We start from the raw sequence: 19,538 nt of genomic DNA on the forward strand, positions 1-19,538 counted from the left end.
AAGTGTCGTCATATGCCTATAGAGTAAAATCCGTGCTTCTTAAAAAAAAAAAAAAAAAGTCTAGAAAACACTTTTTTTTTAATATATTTAATTTATTAATTTGAGAGTAAGCGAGAGAGAGAGAGCACGAGTGGGGTAGAGGGGCAGGTGGGGAGAGAGAGAAGCAGACTCCCCACTGAGCAGACAGCCCGACGTGGGGCTCAATCCCAGGATCCTGGGATCATGACCTGAGCCGAAGGCAGACGCTTAACTGACTGAGCCACCCAGGCGCCCCTAGAAAACACTAAAATACTACTTTAACATTGCATTAATGGTTGTGGGGAGGAGATGGGAAAGATAGGCTGGACCTACTTAATTGCAAAGCCTGCTTAACACGGGGCTCTTCAGTTGTTTTATGGATTCTTTTAAGAACTACCAATCTCAGGGCGCCTGGGTGGCTCAGTCGTTATGCGTCTGCCTTCGGCTCAGGTCATGATCCCAGGGTCCTGGGATCGAGCCCTCCATCGGGCTCCCTGCTCGGCGGGAAGCCTGCTTCTCCCTCTCCCACTCCCCTTGCTTGTGTTCCCTCTCTCGCTGTCTCTCTCTGTCAAATAAATAAATAAAATCTTTACAAAAAAAAAAAGAAAACCTTAAAAAAGAAAAAAAACTACCAATCTCAAGGGCACAGGTGATTTTTTTGTAAGGAAATACTGAAGGCTTGGAGACAAAATGACCCAAATTTGGTCTGTGACTTTTTATAAAAACACAAAAGTGATATGAGAAAATCAGTGTTTAAACCCAAAACAGTTCTTACAATCAGTATGAAATATAAATTCCAAATTGTAAAAAAGCATTGATGGAATTTGATAGTAATCTTTGTAGGGGGGTTTTAGCCTTCCTTTGACATTTAATATTCTGTGTTATTTATTATGCTCTTTTATTATTTTCATGTAAAGTGGTATAGTCAGTAATGGGTTAGTCTATTTCCACTCAGCTAGCTCTGACTTTGGACAGCTGTTTAACTTCTCTGAGCATTGGTTTGAAAACTAAAATGAGATTACATTTACCTAGTAGCATTATTAAGTTTATTCTTTTCTACTTAATTCCAGGAGCTCACACATACATTATCTACTTGAATCTCGTAACATTTTAAGTAGGCTGTTTATATATTTTTGGTAAAGTGAAACTTTGATGATAAGGTTCTGATCTTTTCAAACTAGAGAACAGAAAAAGGTATGTTTCAATAATGAATATAAATAACTTTGTTAACTAGTAGGGAGTGAGGAGACAGAGGCAGATCAATGTCTTTCAGAATGCACAAGGTTGAACATTGTACTAGAAGATGTGATATGGCAGTCAGATGCTTGCAGCTCTGTGAAGAATCCCTGCAAGTGCAAGTCGCAAATATAGCTTGATAAGGTTGTTTTGTAGGCAACTCAGTGGCATTGCTATTGATGATGTGACTTTTTTCCCCTAAATAATGAACAATTCTTGATAAAGTTATAAACAAAAATAAAATACAAATTTTCTTGACTTACATAGGAGTTGTAGTTTGAAAATAATTCATTTTGTTCTAAAATAGCAAGGAAAGAAAAGACTTTGTATTTATGTGTCAAATGGGCTTAGCTAAGTTCTAGGTTAATGTAATTACAGTGTTTGTTTGTTTTTTAAAGATTTTTTACTCATTTATTTGAGAGAGAGAGAATGAGAGACAGAGAGCACGAGAGGGAAGAGGGTCAGAGGGAGAAGCAGACCCCCAGCTGAGCAGGGAGCCCAATGCGGGACTCGATCCCGGGACTCCAGGATCATGACCTGAGCCGAAGGCAGTCGCTTAACCAACTGAGCCACCCAGGCGCCCTGTAATTACAGTGTTTTTAACCTATTCAAACATCCAGCTGGAAATTTGGAAGTCTAGACTATTTGTTATGTAGGTCTTTTTGGTGCATTACAGGTTCCCTGCAATCCTGACCTCTTTCCACTAAACGCCAGTAGTCATCTTAATCTTCTTGACAACTAAAAAGCATTCCCTCTGATTTTAACACTGTTCCCAGACTTTAACATGCTTGTTGAAAACTAATGGTTTTAGATATGTGAAAGGTGAGGAAATTAAGTACTAGAGAAAGAAATAATTATGCAACTTATTTGTAATTATTGTAATTATTCAGTGACTAAATTTTATTAAAGTTGATAATTTGAAACTTTAGAAATTAAGATGGCTGTATTGTATGTTCTTATTTTTCTTAGTAAAATGAATGAAAATAAACCTGGTGCCTCACAGAATCTTGGTAAGTAAAATACTTAAAACATTTTCAAATATAATTTAAAATATTAAGATATTTTACTCTTGCTTTTTTATTACAATAAGACTTTTTAGAATGCTGGCTCAAAATATAGGAATCCATGCTTTTGTTCACACATCCATATACGAAAACATAATATTGCATGTATTCATTTCAACAAAAATCTGCTGTAAGAGGACAATTTGCCAAATTTTATCAGGTATGCTTTGTATCTGAATGAAACAGCATTGTTTATTTGATAAACAATTTTTTTCATCTTTTTGTATGACTTTTTCTTATATAAGGAAAAATGCAGGCGAGACCATTTTAAACAATACACAAAACTTAACATGAAAAGGAAAACTTACCTGCAGGTGCTCATAACCATCTCAAATAGATTCAGAGACCTTTGCTTTTAGTTGTTGATTTCTTCATTTATTAGTTTTAACAGTATATATTGATTTGCTACCATGGAAAATGAGAAATTTAAATTGTTATTTTATATTCTTCTGCCACTACTCCCCTCATCTACCCTTTTTAAGATTTATTTTTTGATTCCCTCACAAATTAAAATATACTTAAAACTCTATCTTGACCATCACTGATAGAGAATATCTGTTAACACCACATCGTGTTGGATAAGGAAATTTGCTCTTAATCCTCCCTCTATTTTGCTTTTCTGCTTTTACCTACAGACTTCTATCCACTGTGCTCATTGTTCTGAAACTTAGTAATTCATGGTCTACCTTCATGTATTTGTAGACTGCAAATACTATCTTTACTGTTATTTACTTAGTATTTTTCCTAAGATTGACTCAGTTTTTTTACTTATGTGTGTATGTCATTATTTTTTTAAGATTTTTTATTTATTTGACAGAAAGAGAGAGACAGTGAGAGAGGGAACACAAGCAGGGGGAGTGGGAGAGGGAGAAACAGGCTTCCCACGGAGCAGGGAGCCCTATGTGGGGCTCGATCCCAGGACCCTGGGACCATGACCAGAGCCGAAGGCAGATGCTTAACGACTGAGCCACCCAGGCGCCCCTATGTCATTATTTTAATACATCCAGTATCATTTGCCATAGTTAGAAGGGGATCTTAATATAGTGAAGTCAGAACAATGTTACTGAATTTTAAATATTAAAATTCAAAAACAACAAATACAAACAAAAGCAGGGTACTTCTAAAAACGCATGCCTGAAACCTAGTCTGTTCTGCATCCAGTTTCCATATCTGGATGAAGGGAGGAAGGGAACAAATGGAAAAGCTACTGGTCCACAGCATAACAGCAAATGCATCTCCATCCAGCGCTCATCATGAGTACTTCTGTTCTGTAGTCTCAGCTCATTCCTTGTATTCCTTTTCCTCTTGATAGCTGCATGCACACTTAGAACTAAAAGTATAGGCACTGGGAATGAAGGAATTAAGATGAGAGCTGCTGGTATAAGATGTCCAATAAATAAATGGCAATTTGCTAGAGTTGATGTGGTCAAAACGAAGAGGAGTTGAAATCTTTTGAAAGATTGAGGAAAGGGCTTTCAGTTATGGCTTATCTCATTAACCTGTAGTGAGGGAGGGCAAATATAGGGGAGATATTTTAACAGCATTAAGTATTAGCTCATGATGTTTTTTTCCAGTCCTGGAATCTATTTTGTGAGTAGTCTGTTAACAGATGTACCATTTCAATGCATAACATCCATTCTTGATTACATGTATTAGCTAAATAATTAGTAATAAGACTGTTTCTTTTAAGCTAATAATTAGTAAATAAGATTAGCTGCTGTAATAGGTAAATGCTGAGGTCTTACTGGTTTAACACAACAAAAGTTTATTACTTGGCTTATGTTACAATTCAATGTGGATTGGTTAGGGGAGTTGGAACAAACGGGGAGTTTCTGCTCCATGCAATCCCTTAGAGATTCAAGCTCCTTTCATCTTGTATTCATCTGCTGCCTTGAGATTCTCAGTCTTTTCTCTTTAGCTAGTGTTTTTCTCATTGTTTTATTAGAAATTTTCTGTATAAGTAAACATCGTAAGTTAGAAAAATTGATAATTATACTAATGTCTATTCAGTTATATGTACCTGCCACACCCTTTTAATTATACTTGACTTGACCAAGGTTACAGAGCAAGAGTGTAGTGCCAAGATTTAACTCAGATCTCCCTGACTCTACAGTTTGCCTTTTAAAAACTATTATTGTTATGGTAAAGTACACATAACATAAAATTCACCTTTTTTTTTTTAAGATTTTATTTATTTATTTGAGAGAGACACAGCGAGAGAGGGAACACAAGTAGAGGGAGTGGGAGAGGGAGAAGCAGGCTCCCCACCCAGCAGGGAGCCAGATGCAGGGCTTGATCCCAGGACCCCGGGATAATGACCTGAGCCGAAGGCAGACACTTAACGACTGAGCCACCCAGGCGCCCCAAAATTCACCATTTTAACTATTTTATTATTTTTTTAAAGATTTTATTTATTTGACAGAGAGAGACACAGTGAGAGAGGGAACACAAGCAGGGAGAGTGAGAACCATCACCACTATCTAGTTCCAGAACATTTTCATCATCCCCAAAGGAAACTACCCATTAAGCAGTTACTTTTCATTTCCCTTCTCCTTGGTCCCTGGAAGCCACCAATCTGCTTTTTTGTCTGTCTCTGTGGATTTACCTATTCTGAATAAGGTAATCTATTTTATAAATGGAGTCATATAGTATGTGACCTCTTGTGCTTGGCTTCTTTTACTTAGCATAATGTTTCTAGGCTCATCCATGTTGTAGTAGGTATCAGTACTTCATTTCTTTTTACAGCTGAATAATATTCCATTGTATGGATATAACATATTAATTTATCCATTCATCCATCCATTGATATACACTTGGTTTGTTTTCCCTTTTTGGCTGTTGAGAACAGTGCTGCTATAAATATTAGTATACAAGTATTTGAACATCCATTTTCAGTTCTTTGGCATATATACCCAGGAGTGGAATTGTTGTGTCATACAGTAACTATGTTTAAGTTTTTGAGGAACTGTCAAATTATTTTTCCTAAGTCATTGTACCATTTTACATTTCCACCAGCAGCGTGTGAGGATTCCTATTTTTCCAGATCCTTGCCAACATTTGTTATTTTTTGACATTTTGATTATAGCCATCCTAACAGATGTGAATATCTCATTGTGGTTTTGATTTGCATTTCCCTGATTAATGATATTAAACATCTTTTAATATGCTTATTGGCTATTTATATTTTTTCTTTGGAAAAATGTTTATTCACATCATTTGCTCCATTTTAAAATTGGTTTGTGTTTTGTTGTTGAGTTATAAGAATTTCTTATGCATTTTGGACACTAGACCCTTAACAGATATATGGTTTCTAAATATATTCTCCCATTCTGTAGATTGTCTTTCCACTCTCTTTAGTGTCCTTTGCATAAAAGTTGCAAAAAACTTAGATGAAGTCCAGTTTATTTTTTTTTTTTCATTTTTACTTTTGCCCTTGGTTTCATGTGATCTCTAAGAAACCATTGCCAGTCCAAGGTTATAAAGATTTACCCTTATATTTTCTTCTAAGAGTTTAGTTTTGGTGCTTATGTTTAGGTCTTTGATCTGTTGTGCTTTTTAAAAGATTTATTTATTTATTTGAGAGACTGCGAGCTGGGGGAGGGGCGGGGGGGGCAGAGAATCTTAAGTAGACTCCCCGCTGAGCACAGAGCCTGATATGGGGCATGATCCTAGGACCCCAAGATCATGAGCTGAGCCAAAATCAAGAGTCAGACACTTAACTGACTGAGCCACCAAGGCACCCCATCTTTGATCTCTTTTGATTTAATTTTTGTATATGGTATTGGGTTAGGTTTCATTATCTTGCATGTGGCTATCAAGCTGTCCTAGTAACACTTATTGAAGAGACTGTTTTTCCCTGATGAATGACCTTGGCATTCTTGTTCAAAATTAATTGACCATAGATATATATGTTTATTTCTGGCCTCTTTTCCTCTATTGATCTATATCGCTGTCCTTATGCCACTACAACAGTGTTTTGATTTCTGTAGCTTTTTTCTAAGTGTTGAATTTACTCTTTTTCTCTAGGTCAGTCTGGCTAAAGTTTTGTCGGTTTCGTTGATCTTTTCAGAAAACCAACTTCAGTTTTTATTGATTCTCTTGTTTTTGTTTTCTATTTCATTTATCTGTGCTGTAGTGTTTATTTTTTTCCTTCCTTCTGCTAGCTTTTGGCTTAATATGCTCTTATTTTTCTAGCTCTTTAAGGTTAAAATTGTTACTGATTTGGGGGTCTTTCTTTTTTCATATTGGCTTACATAAAGATCAGCCAGAGGTGAAAGCTTAGGGTTTCTGGGGTCTTTTCTGAGCACGCATCCAGCCTTGAGCATGTGTGTCCTCTAGATTCCCTGTTATCTGTGGGAGCTTTTCAAAGCCCTTATTTACCCATGTATCTCCTTTTCCCAGCTTCTCCTTTTGTAGGTCTTTTGGTCTGGCACCTGCTTGTCCTGTTACCCTTAACTCCAAGCTGCTTCATCTAGTGTATTTGTCTTAAACACTTTTGACAGAGAAAGTTCTGAGGCAGGCAAAACAAGGGCAAGCATCTGAGCCCATCCCTCAGGGATCCACCAGGCAGATCAAAACACACACTCACTTTTCTTTAAGAACAAGGTTCATTTTACCTCCTCTTGGACAATCCAAACCTGGAACATGGGCCATCGAACCTAAGGCCATTCATTGCTCAGCTGGAGAGTGGGGGATGGTAGGCAGGTAAGTTAAAATGCTACAGAGTGCTCATCAGAATTTACCATTCTCTTTCTTTATTGAGCATTCTCCTAATTGTTATAAGTTTTAAAATTAGATTTCAGAATTTCTGAAAAGTTGATTCTGACAGTTTTTGGCAGCTTAATTTGTTGCTTTAGTGGGGAGATAGAGTTTTGGAGTTTCCTAATCCATTATTTTCTGTGATGTTACCCTACAAGTTGCCATTTTAATTATACACTGGAATTCATTATTAAAATTAATTTAAAAATGTAAAGTCTAAAACAATGATGTTTATTGCTTTGGAAATAAGTGTTAAAAATTTTAAGTTACTGATAATATAATGTGATTTGCTCTCAGAAAGAATTGAATACATCACTTGAGAGAAGCTCCAATTCCATAGGTTTTATTTTAAAAATTTAAAAATATTTTTATATCTATTTACTTTTTTCACTGTTAGCTTGTGTTTTTTGTCGAAAAAATGATGACTGTCCTAATAAATATGGAGAAAAGAAAACTAATGAGAAATGGAATCTCACTGTACATTACTATTGTTTGGTGAGTATAATTTATAATTAAATCCTGGAAATTTGATACTCTTCTAAAGAAGACAGATTTTGATGGCTGGTTTCTGAGAATTGGATAAGTCATTTTGCTTCTCTGGATCTCATTTTGCCTGTATGTAAAATAAGGTTTTTCATCTATCAAATTCTAAGATTGTGAAATTATTTGGTATGTATGAGGGAAGACCTGTCATCATTATCTGTTTATTTTTGCCTAACCCTTTAGAGCCTAAATGAAAAAAGGAAAAAATGGTTAGATCTCTAAGGGAGTTATCTTTTTACCACTTTCTTGTTTCCATTGTTGCTAATGATAAATCTCAGAAAAGAGTTGTTTGAAGGTTCAGGGAGGAGAAGGAAAGTATTTTATTTTGCAGACAACCTAGAAAGAAAAGTTCTAAATAAAGGTGGTAAATATTTGTGGACAAGGAAATAGGTGAATTTATGGGTCACTCGGAAGAAAGAAAAAGTGATTTCATATTGAAAATTAGTGTCTCATTTGTTTCCCCTTCCCTCCACCAACTTTTCACCTCACTAAATCTGTGCCTTAAGATCTTAATGGCACCATCACTGCCTTAGCCTGCCAAGGCTGCAGTTAATAGACACAATATTTCTTGATACTGTATGAGTTATGTATTGCCACTTAACAAATTATCCTGAATTTTAGCAGCTTAAACAGCTATTATCTCAAACATTTTCTGAGGGTCAGGAATCTGGTATTGGCTGAACTGGATAGTTCTGGCTCAGGGACTCTCATGAGGTTGCAAGTGAGATGTCAGCCAGCGTTCGGTCATATGAAGGTTAGACTGGGCTGGAGGATCCACCTCTGATGGCTCACTCACATGGCTTTTGGCATTAGTACTTACTACCTGTTGGCAGGAGGCCTCTATTCCTTACTTCCCTGGGTACCTCTGTAGGGTACTTACAGCATGGCATCTGACTTCTTCCAGAGTAAGTGATGAAAGAGGGAGGGAGGGACGGATAGACAAGACACCAAAATGGAACCATATGACCTAGTCTTCACAGTCACATACTACTGTCACTTTTACTTTATTCTGTTTGTTAGAAGTGAGTCATTAAGTCTAGCCCACATTCAAGGGGAAGGGAACTAGGCCCCGTCTCTTAAAGGAAGAAGTAATCAACAAATTTGTAGATCTATTATTATACCCACCCCAGCATCCATGTTAAAACTCTAGATGCTTCCTTGAGAAACCATCTAACATATTTCTTGGTGGTTGTTTAAGACTATAGTTTTGTATCTCAAGTACCCTGTGGGTTAAATAGACTTCTAGACTTGTCTAGGAACCTAATTACTTTGTACCAAGATTTAAGGGAACATTAATTTGGCATTCCAAATTTATTTGTAAGTTGGAAGTCTTATATTTTATATCACCGAAGAAAACCTTTTCATTTTTCTGAGAGTTTATTTTACTTTTTATGCAGTAGAATTAGGAGAATTGGGTTTTTTTTTCATAACCAATTTTAAGTAATGTCTACTTTTTTTGTTGTTTCTCTAGGATATATTATATTGATTAAAATAATCCTCTTCTCTAATCACAAATTTGAAGTAGCTTTGAATTATTTAATATATTTAATTTGATCAAATTTCCTTTGTATTCTGTTTTTCATTAATGAGTGTAATAATTTAAAACATACCCACCCTAGGCTCAACACTTACAAGATTCTATTTCACTGTGAACAGGAAAATGCTGTAATGTTATAAATGGTAATGGAATGTTAGAGCTTAAAGAGACTTGAGACAATCTAGTACAGTTTTTTATTTTTGTGTTTAAGGTGAGGGACGTTAAATTACTTGCCTAGAATTCCAGAAAGTTGGACACAGAGCCTGGTTTGCAAGCCAGGATTTCTTATTCACAGTTCCATCCATTTTTTTGATTCATATTTCCTTAACATATTTAAACTGAAGTTAAAAGATATTTAAAAATTCAAACATTTATGTTAACCATGATTCAATAGGTTTCCGTAAATACACCTTTTATGATTCAGAATCCAGCTACATTTAAAGTTAGCCTGAAATATCACTGATAAACTGAATTATTGCCATAGTGTTTACTATTATTACATTTATACCTTTCGGTATTTACCGCCTTTTTTTCTAAAGCTTCATTCATTCATTACAGATGTTTTCTGCCTTGCATTCTTCCTTTTTCTGTTATTTCCTGGAATACTTTTAGAAACCACTTTGGTTATATGAACTGTTAATGTTCAGTGTCTTCCAAATCAAGGAATGTGAGTAGCCTCTTAGTTTGACCATGAAAATAACTATTATAGATAAGAGGTGCTTGAAATTCAAGTTATGTCCATTTTTTATTGGAACATTATATATATTATATGTGTGTGTATATTAATATATACAAACACATGCATATATAAATACATTTATATATATTTCAAACTAGTTTCTTAAGGTCTATTTTCTAATTGAGAATATATTTATAGTTGATGTCAAGTGGAATTTGGCAGAGAGGTAAAGAAGAAGAAGGAGTTTATGGTTTTCTAATAGAAGACATCAGGAAAGAAGTGAACAGGGCTTCTAAACTGGTAAGTAAATTGTTTTACTCATTACACTAAATACTATAAGTATGATCATACTAGGGAAGTTTTTTCCATCCGTTTCCCTACTGGAAATTTATAAGACTTTGATTTTATGTTAAAAGGCTTATTTTTGTCAAATAAGGTATATTTTAGAAGAACTTTTTGTGTATTTGCAAATAAAAGCGAGGTTAACCAACCCTGAATAATATGTGACAGTGCTGATTTCACTTCCTTATTTTATTCCAACCTATCCATCATTTCACCCACTCCTACCATCCGAATTATGACCATACTTCCACTCTGCTGTTCTTCAAACCTTTAATCCTGAGTCAACCCAGATGTTCACTTTTCATTCTTATACCTCAGTTGCTGGGTTGGCATGATGGGTTGAGGTGGAAATTACACAGCTATGCAGACCAGTAATTTATGATATCTCCACCTCTTGTGGACATTCTGTGACATTGTGTACCTTTGTTCATTGCGTTCTCATGTTCTCCAGGATAACTACTCTACGCTTTAACCCCTTGTTCATTTAATTATAGTTTGTGAACCTTCTGTGTGATACCTACTATATTAAATGCAAGGAAAGGATTGTAGGTTTCCACCTGGTCTGAGTAGAAATAATGAGAGTTAGGGGTGCCTGGGTGGCTCAGTTGTTAGGTGTCTGCCTTTGGCTCAGATCATGATCCCAGGGTCCTGGGATCGAGCCCTGCATCTGGCTCCCTGCTTGGCGGGAAGCCTGCTTTTCCCTTTCCCACTCCCCCTGCTGTGTTTCCTCTCTCACTTGTGTCTCTCTCTCTGTCAAATAAATAAATAAAATCTTTAAAAAAAAAATAATGAGAGTTAGAAAATGAGAGGGTTAAAAAAAATGAGAAAGTTGGAAGTACAGGGAATTTTGTCCAGAGAATATAACTGGAACTGATGGTTTCAGTGGTGGAGCAGTTTTGGGTGATGACAGGATTCATTATTACACTGGAGTAGTGATGAAGGGACACATCATAACTGTCAAAGAAAGGTTGTCTCATCAATGTCGAAGTTGTTTACAAAGGGGTAGCAAGAATTAAGATACAGAGAAAGGTGCCAAAGTGTGGAGGAAGCTAGTAGGTGACAGAGGGTAGATATCATTAGGCTCAAGGGACCAGATTTTTTAAAGTATGAAGGCAAATTTATGGCCTATAACCTGCAACAGAGAACTAAAATAATGTTCTGATTGTCCCCCTTGCCTTTTTCCATATCCTACTCCCAACCCTTGCCAAGTCTGGATGAAAATAAAGGAGGATGGGAAAATAAGTAGCTTCACTCAAGAAATTCTGTAAGGGAAGCAAGCATATAGAGACCTTTATCTTAGTTGAAGCAAAAAAAATGGAAGCAATTATTTTTGAAGATGTTGAGGATGCTGGGGGCCAGATGGTAAAATAGAGGCTGTAGGACACAAGAGAAAACCTTGGGAGAAAGGTTAGCAGTGGCATTTATCTCAGGACTATGTGAGAGTATTAGTATCAAAATTCCTCAACCTCCTGATGATAGTGAACTTGTGGTGAAAGATGACCTCAAAAGGTCTCTTTGCAGTTTGGAAATATCTTTTTCTTAAAACATCTGAATCCTCTCTGACTATATTATGAACCTTTTTTTTTTTTAAGATTATTTATTTTATTTTCTATTTTTTTTTAAAGATTTTATTTATTTATTCATGAGAGACAGAGAGGCAGAGACAGAGGGAGAAGCAGGCTCCCCAGGGAGCAGGGAGCCCAATATGGGACTGGATCCCAGGACCCTGGGATCATGACCTGAGCCGAAGGCAGATGGCTTAACCATCTGAGCTACCCAGGTGCCCAGATTATTTTAGAGTGAGAGAGAGCATCAGCAGGAGGGGTGGGGGAGAGCGAGAGAGAATATCAAGCCAGGTTCTGCACCAAGCATGGAGCCCAACTCGGGGCTTGATCCTCCCAACTCTGAGATCATGACCTGAGCCAAAATGGAGTCGGTTGCTCAACCGACTGTGCCACCCAGGCTCCCCTATTCTGAACCTTTGAGAATATCTTTATCCTGAAGAAGTTGTCTCCATTTGCGACATTAAGCTAGAGTTCCGTATGTCAGTTTACTGGAAAAGCCTCAGGTTGGCAAGGTATTCTCCAGTAACCTAGTGGTATTTCATGGGTCAGCATAAGACTGTATAATCCCTTCATCAGTGACCATTTTATAATGGCTATCTCAAGGGTTCCCAGATGTTTTAGATACTGCTCTGTATCTTAGTAATGCTTGAATCATCTAATAGTCTTTGTATTCCTATACCACTGTTATATTTTAGTTAGTGGCAGCAGTACTGTATTTGGTTCCTTTGGGCTACCATAATAAATTACAGCAAACTGAGTCATTTAAAACAGAAATTTGTTCTCACAATTCTGGAGACTAGAAATTCCAAATCAAGCTGTCAGAAGGATTGGTTCTTTCTGAGAGCTGTGAGGGGAGAATCCCTTTCCACGCTTGTCTCCCAAGTTTCTGGCGGCTTCTGGTAACCTTGGTTTGTGACAGCATAACTCCAGTCTCTGCTTCCAGCTGCACATGTTCACATGGTCTTCCCCTCTGTGAGTATGTGTCTTAAATTTCCCTCTCCTTTCACTTAGAAGGACACCAATCATTTGATTAGGGACCACCCTAAATCCAGGATGGTTTCATCTTGAGATCTTTAACTTAATTACATTTACAAAGACTCTCTTTCTGGGGCACTTGGGTGGCTCAGTCACCTAAGCGTCCCACTCTTGGTTTTGGCTCAAGTCATAATCTCACTTTTTCATTTGGTTAGGATAGGGTGATCCTAGCTGACTTTTTTCACAGATTGGTTTTTAATATTGTTTTGCTGTTTTCCTTGATGAATATTTCCTATTTATGTGTTTTTTTATTGAGATTTGAGACTTTAATGTATAGCCATTATGTTTACAAAACCCTTCAGTTGAAAATATTTTAGCCAGGTAGGAAGGAGAAGCTTCTCTGTCCCATCCACATGTTAGATTAGAGATGACTCTTTTACCAGAAATTGTTATAGGAGTGAATCTTTAGTGTCTTTAGACTGTTTCTGGGTAGAACAGTTTTTTCAGAAATTGCTTTAATAAACTGTCATCATAGCTGTTGTATGATGAAAATTAATTTTCAGACTCCCTACAGGAATATTCATTTATAACTTGGTCATGCTATGTTACTCAGATTTTGTATGTTATGACCTCTGTTTTCATATTTTCTTCTAGAAATGCTGTATTTGCAAGAAAACTGGTGCTTCAATTGGATGTGTTGCACCCCGATGTAAGCGAAGTTATCATTTCCCATGTGGACTTCAGAGAGAATGTATTTTCCAATTTACTGGCAATTTTGCGTAAGTTAATTAATTGTTGAATATGAAAGATGAATGTTAAGGAAAAATGGAAAATGGGTATGGATATGCCAATGATATAAATCCTTTGTAAAATTTCTTTTCAGAGCTGCACTGAGTTTACACATATATGTTACATATATGTTTTATATATATTTAAAATTGCTTCCCTCCTCCTTTATGGAGTCATCTCTATCTGCAAAGTGTTGGGAATTGCCAGAATTGAATGGGCTTAACAATTAATATTCATCTTCAGCTCTGGAATATAATATGAAATTATTAATTTATTAATATTTTATAAAAATTTCCACCTTACATAATTCTAGATTTTTATGTCACTCTTTAGATTTACGGTCCACTCTTCTTCCACAGAGCCATATGTATTTCTTTTTCTTTTTTTTTTAAAGATTTTATTTATTTATTTGAGAGAGAGAGCACATGAGAGGGGGGAGGGTCAGAGGGAGAAGCAGACTCCCTGCCGAGCAGGGAGCCCGATGCGGCACTCGATCCCGGGACTCCAGGATCATGACCTGAGCCGAAGGCAGTCGCTTAACTGACTGAGCCACCCAGGCGCCCGAGCCATATGTATTTCTCATTGAGTAAATTGAAGGCATTTAAATTTGGTGGAGTCCAAAAAATAAATATTGTGCCCTGGAGTGCCCCTGACAATATTTACTTTCTGAATCCAGCTTTAAACATCAAGATTTATGAATTTTAGTATTTGATATTATGAGTGTTCTATTTCTTTTAGTCTTTGTGTTCTTGACCTATTTAATGGATTGTTAGCATGTACAAAACTGCAGTTTAGAAAATGCAAATGGAAATAAATTTAGTGGGTTTGGAATAAGTTTTTATTTGCATTTTATGTTACAAATTAAAATATTTCTTTTTAAGTTCCTTTAATTTTGTACAATATTGAGTATAATGGTGTTGCTAACAATATTACATAGGATTCTCAACATAATACTAGTTACTGAAATTCTAGGAGTTAAGTCTTTTTTTTTTTTTTTTTGTAAGATTTTATTTATTTGAAAGAGAGCTAGCAAGAGAGAGCAGGAGCAGGGAGGAAAGGGAGAAGCAGGCTCCTCACTGAGCAGAGAGCCCAAGGCGGGGCTCGATCCCAGGACACTGGGATCATGACCTGAGACAAGGGCAGACACCTGACCGACTGAGCCACCCAGGCGCCCCTCTAGGAGTTAAGTCTCACCACCAAAAGGTTCACATTATGAAAATCCTGCTCTCCTTGGTCATAGTTTGTGAGACTAATTAAGAGTGCCAAAGTTCCAGTCTTGTAGGTTAATTATGAGAGAGATACAAATGAGTTTCCTCTTATAAATGTGAATTGTAATGCTAGTCTCATTGTGTTTTGTAATTTATTAGATGTTGTTTTTCAATAATTTACATTTTAGGTCATTTTGTTGGAAACATCGACCTGTTCAAATAATTTCATCTAATAATTATAGAGACTCCTTACCATGTACCATTTGCTTGGAATTTATCGAGCCTATTCCAACTTACAGCATATTACGAAGTCCTTGTTGTAAGAATGCTTGGTTTCATAGAGACTGTTTACAGGTAAGTTATTTTGTAAGCTTTATCTGATATAAAATTTGTTCCTAGCTGATTTGAATTTTAATTTGTTTTATATTTTATTTTATTAAGGTTTATTTACTTATTTATTTACATAATCTTTACACCCAGTGGGAGCCTCAGACTCATTATCAAGAGTTGCATGTTCCTCAGACTGAGCCAGCCAGGCACCCCTGATTTGAATTTTAAATTGTAAAGAGTTGACCTGTGTATTTTACCTCTACTTGTAACTTAAAAACAGCTTTATCAAAGCGTATTTTACCTATAAAATTTGCTCTATTGAAGTGTACAACTAATATTTTAAAATACTTTAGAACACTACCTTTTAATGTATATTTACACTTAAAAGTTTTTGTTGTTTTAACCTAAGGATTTTGTCTGTATTTCACAATGAATAAAACACAGATTGGGGCACCTGGGTGGCTCAGTTGGTTAAGCGACTGCCTTCGGCTCAGGTCATGATCCTGGAGTCCCTGGATCGAGTCCTGCATCGGGCTCCCTGCTCAGCAAGGAGCCTGCTTCTCCCTCTAACCCTCCCCCCTCTCATGTACTCTCTCTCTCTCATTCTCGCTCTCTCAAATAAATAAATAAATCTTTAAAAAAAAAACAAAAAACAAAACACAGATTTAATTCCCAACTTCATTTACATATTTAAGCTTAGAAAACTAAGATATGTGAAATGATAATTTAACTGGAAGCTAAGATATTTAAATGTTGAGGCCTTTAAAAAAAAAACTAAACACTTTATCACAGCTTCTTGACAGGGACTGATTACTGTTTAATGAATTAAAGGTATTCTTTTTGAAAGCCACCTTGTATGTCAAACCTGATGACCGGTTTTTGGGGGGGGGGGGGGTTGGTTTTTTTTTTAAAGATTTTATTTATTCATTTGACAGAGATAGATACAGCGAGAGAGGGAACACAAGCAGGGGGAGTGGGAGAGGGAGAAGCAGGCTTCCCGCCGAGCAGGGAGCCTGATACGGGGCTCGATTTCATGACCTGAGCCAAAGGCAGACACTTAACAACTGAGCCACCCAGGCGCCCCTTTTTTTGTTTTGTTTTGTTTTTTTAAAAGATTTTATTTATTTGAGAGAGAGAGCGTGCATGGTGGGGGGAAGGGCAGAGGGAAGAGGAGAAGCAGACTCCCCACTGAGCAGGAAGCAAGACTTAGGGCCCCAGGATCATGACCTGAGCTGAAGACAGACGCTTAGCCAGCTGAGCCACCCAGGCGCCCCCGATGACAAGTTTTTAAGTAAATATCATGAAACACATAACATTAAACACTTTAATATTTATTTGATTCAGAAGATTCTTGAAGATTTTTAAAAAGATCTCACTTATTGATAACATCAAATACAATAGTGTACATGTATGAAAGTGCCAACTGATAGACAGTTACAGTTAATAGAATGCCAAATAACAAAGGATTTAATTAAGTTTAACACTTTTTTTAGAGCTTGGCTTTTATTATTGTTTAGTAAAATAAAATGTTATTGATTACAGGTTATTCACAAAAGTATTTTTTAAATGAGTGATCACTCAACCTAGTACAAAATATACTTTCAGAATTACAGTTTATCCTAGTAAACCCCTGCAGTTTCACCAGGGGTGGTATCCCCTGCCTTTGAACTTAAAAATCTTCTAAGCCATCCTGATCATTATGTAGAAACAGAATATTCAGCACCTCATGGACCCTACTTTATAGCACATGTGGATAGAATGAGTGAAGCACAGAGGTTGAGTATGGGATCTGATGCTGCTGTCTACACTCAAGCTCTATTGGTACACCAAAAGGCCAGAATGGAACGACTTCAAAGAGAATTTGAGATTCAAAAGAAAAAGCTGGATAAACTAAAATCTGAGGTCAATGAAATGGAAAATAATCTAACTCAAAGGCACCTGAAAAGATCAAATTCTAAATCCCAAATACCTTCACTCAAAGAAAGGCAGCAGTTGAGAATCTGTAATAGATAACTCCAGACTGACACTGACATTAACCAAATTATCTTTTTCAAGCCCGAGGACCACATTTTATTTTTTAGCGCTGTTCATAACTTTTATGACAATATTGGTTTTGTAGATCCTGTACCACCAAAACCCAAAGATCAAAGGTCCACCATCAAAACACTCAAGACACAGAAAATGATGAGGGGTCTCAGTTGTATTGTACTGCCTGTATTTCTTTGAACCATTCTTAACAGCCTTAATCTGCTGTGAAAAGTGTAAGATACCAAGGCGTTTCTGAGCCAAAAGGCCCCTATATGTCTAAAATCACATTTGAAGTTCAAGAAACTAGTCTGTCATCAAAGTTCCACTGCCTCATAGGATTTTGTCAAATTGAAGGTACAGCAAGGTGGTGTTGTGCTAATGTTAAATGTCAGCCTACAGAGCTAATAATACCTCAATCTAATGTCATGAGCAGTTGAAATTCATCACATGAAAGGTAATCTGCTGAAAGACTTGATTGTCTGCTGCCTAACCATCTACAGTATTACCAGTAGCCCATTGTGGATAATTCTCAGTGTATTAATTAATGCCTAGGTATTCCCAGTACCCTTTTTTTTTTTTTTAATTAAATTCAAGTTAGTTAAGATATAGTGTACTATATCTTTCAGGAGTAGAATTTAGTGATTCATCACTAACATATAACACCCAGTGCCCAATACCTTTTCCCCCTCATGTCACTACTGAATTTTGATAAGAGGAAGAAATAGAACAGTGGTTTTCTTTGTCTTTTTTTTAAGATTTGTTTATTGGGAGCGAGAGTATGAGTAGGGGGAGGGACAAAGGGAGAACAGGGAGAGAGAATCCTCAAGCAGACTCCCTGCTGAGCATGGAGCCCAACATGGGGCTTGATCCCAGGACCCTGAGATGATGACCTGAGCTGAAATCAAAAGTTGGCCACTTAACTGACTGAGCCACCCAGGCACCCCATGCCTTTCTTTCTTTTTTTTTTTTTTTTTTAAAGCTTTAGGTGAAACACTACTTACATGAAGAAAAGAAACAAGGTTTAACTCTTTAAAAACTGCTGACTCCTGGTGCCAATGGACAGGGGGAAAACTTCATGATTTCGTGGTACTCTTGGCCTTGTCTTTGTCTTCCTTAAAAATGTCTCCACTCTGTGGGCGCCTGGGTGGCTCAGTTGGTTAAGCGACTGCCTTCGGCTCAGGTCATGATCCTGGAGTCCCGGGATCGAGTCCCGCATCGGGCTCCCTGCTCGGCAGGGAGTCTGCTTCTCCCTCTGACCCTCCCCCCTCTCATGCTCTCTCTATCTCATTCTCTCTCTCAAATAAATAAATAAAATCTTTAAAAAAAAAAAATGGTCTCCACTCTGTGAAGCCAGCATCCAGGGTCGAAAGATGAAAAGGAAAGCAGCATGCATTGTCTGTAAAAACATGTAGTGAAATACCCCAAAGCTTTTCCTACTGTACCTGTCTCTTGAGTTTAAGTGATTTCTTTTCTTCTTTATTATTTTCTTCTATTTCTACGTTTAGTGTAATAGTCTTTTGTTAACTGATTTTCTTTTCTCCTTTTAGTGATTAAGCACAATCATGTCCCTTTTTAAGCCTTACCTGAGAGAAGCAGTGCCTTAAAATAAAAAACTTCAGTGAAATGAAACTGCACAAAATAACTTTCCTCTACTTATTCTGTACTTTGCCCTCATGAGTGCTGATGTTCTGTGAAGACATACAGACAGATGGTGCCAAGTGAATTGCAGGAAATACTACAAGACTTATGTCTATAAAGTCACACTATATATTGACTTTAGCAGTGGGTGACACCATACAGTATTAATCTTCCACAGGGAAGCTTAAAAGATTTTTAACCCACTGACAGAGCAACAAGGTTAAGCTGGCTTCATCTGCCTGGTGTCCCACAGAATTTTCACAAGAGATTACTATTGGGGTAATTGGGGTTTCAAAACCAGCAATAGCAGCAGTACCTATAGCCTTGGTTTCTGGAGACGTTTAGATGCCTTACTGTTGGGACCATCAGTATCTAAACCTGACTTGGTGGCAGTATCATGTGTACTTACAAAACGAGACTAGTCATATTTAGGACAACTGAAGAAAAGCTGGAAAAAAGAGCAAACTTGAACACTGAAGCAACCTCAAGCCATCTCTTTATTTTGATGATTTATTTTTATAAAGAAACTAAATATGGCCAAGAATGTATATAAGTAAATGAAATCAAGAAAAAGAACTATACATTTAAAAAAAATCAGAATTATGAAATTACATATCTATGCTTACAATGGGGTGAAGGGAAGTGCTAAAAATGTAACAAAAGGTAGGAGATAATGGTGACTGTCATCCCCTGTAGATGTCTGTAAATAGATATGTTTAAATAAGTAGGATTATTACAGGTGATCTATATGAATGTCAAAGCCTTGACTTCTAGGCTTTGCATCTGGTATATGGGAAAAAGAACGACAATCCTAGTTAATTAGACCAG

The 19,538-nt window shown here is 36.7% G+C and overlaps 1 protein-coding gene across 6 annotated transcripts in view; it reads left to right on the plus strand.

Annotated features, from left to right (window-relative positions):
- G2E3 (G2/M-phase specific E3 ubiquitin protein ligase) overlaps positions 1–19,538 on the plus strand; it is a 59,031-nt gene that overhangs the window by 16,826 nt on the left and 22,667 nt on the right. For 3 of the 6 annotated variants that reach the window (XM_064570899.1, XM_064570896.1, XM_064570898.1), the window contains 5 exons: positions 2,224–2,264; positions 7,474–7,571; positions 10,034–10,135; positions 13,372–13,496; positions 14,903–15,068. In XM_064570899.1, coding sequence (XP_064426969.1) covers positions 2,228–2,264; positions 7,474–7,571; positions 10,034–10,135; positions 13,372–13,496; positions 14,903–15,068 — 528 coding nt within the window. In that variant the 5' untranslated portion in view covers positions 2,224–2,227. The remainder of the gene's footprint in view (positions 1–2,223; positions 2,265–7,473; positions 7,572–10,033; positions 10,136–13,371; positions 13,497–14,902; positions 15,069–19,538) is intronic. The other 3 variants (XM_064570901.1, XM_064570900.1, XM_064570897.1) reach the window with 2 other exon arrangements.

This window comes from Mirounga angustirostris, unplaced genomic scaffold (assembly GCF_029215605.1).
Source record: "Mirounga angustirostris isolate CCGP_5_RB_7025 unplaced genomic scaffold, mMirAng1.0.hap1 SCAF_9, whole genome shotgun sequence".
Classification (NCBI taxonomy): Eukaryota; Metazoa; Chordata; class Mammalia; order Carnivora; family Phocidae; genus Mirounga; species Mirounga angustirostris.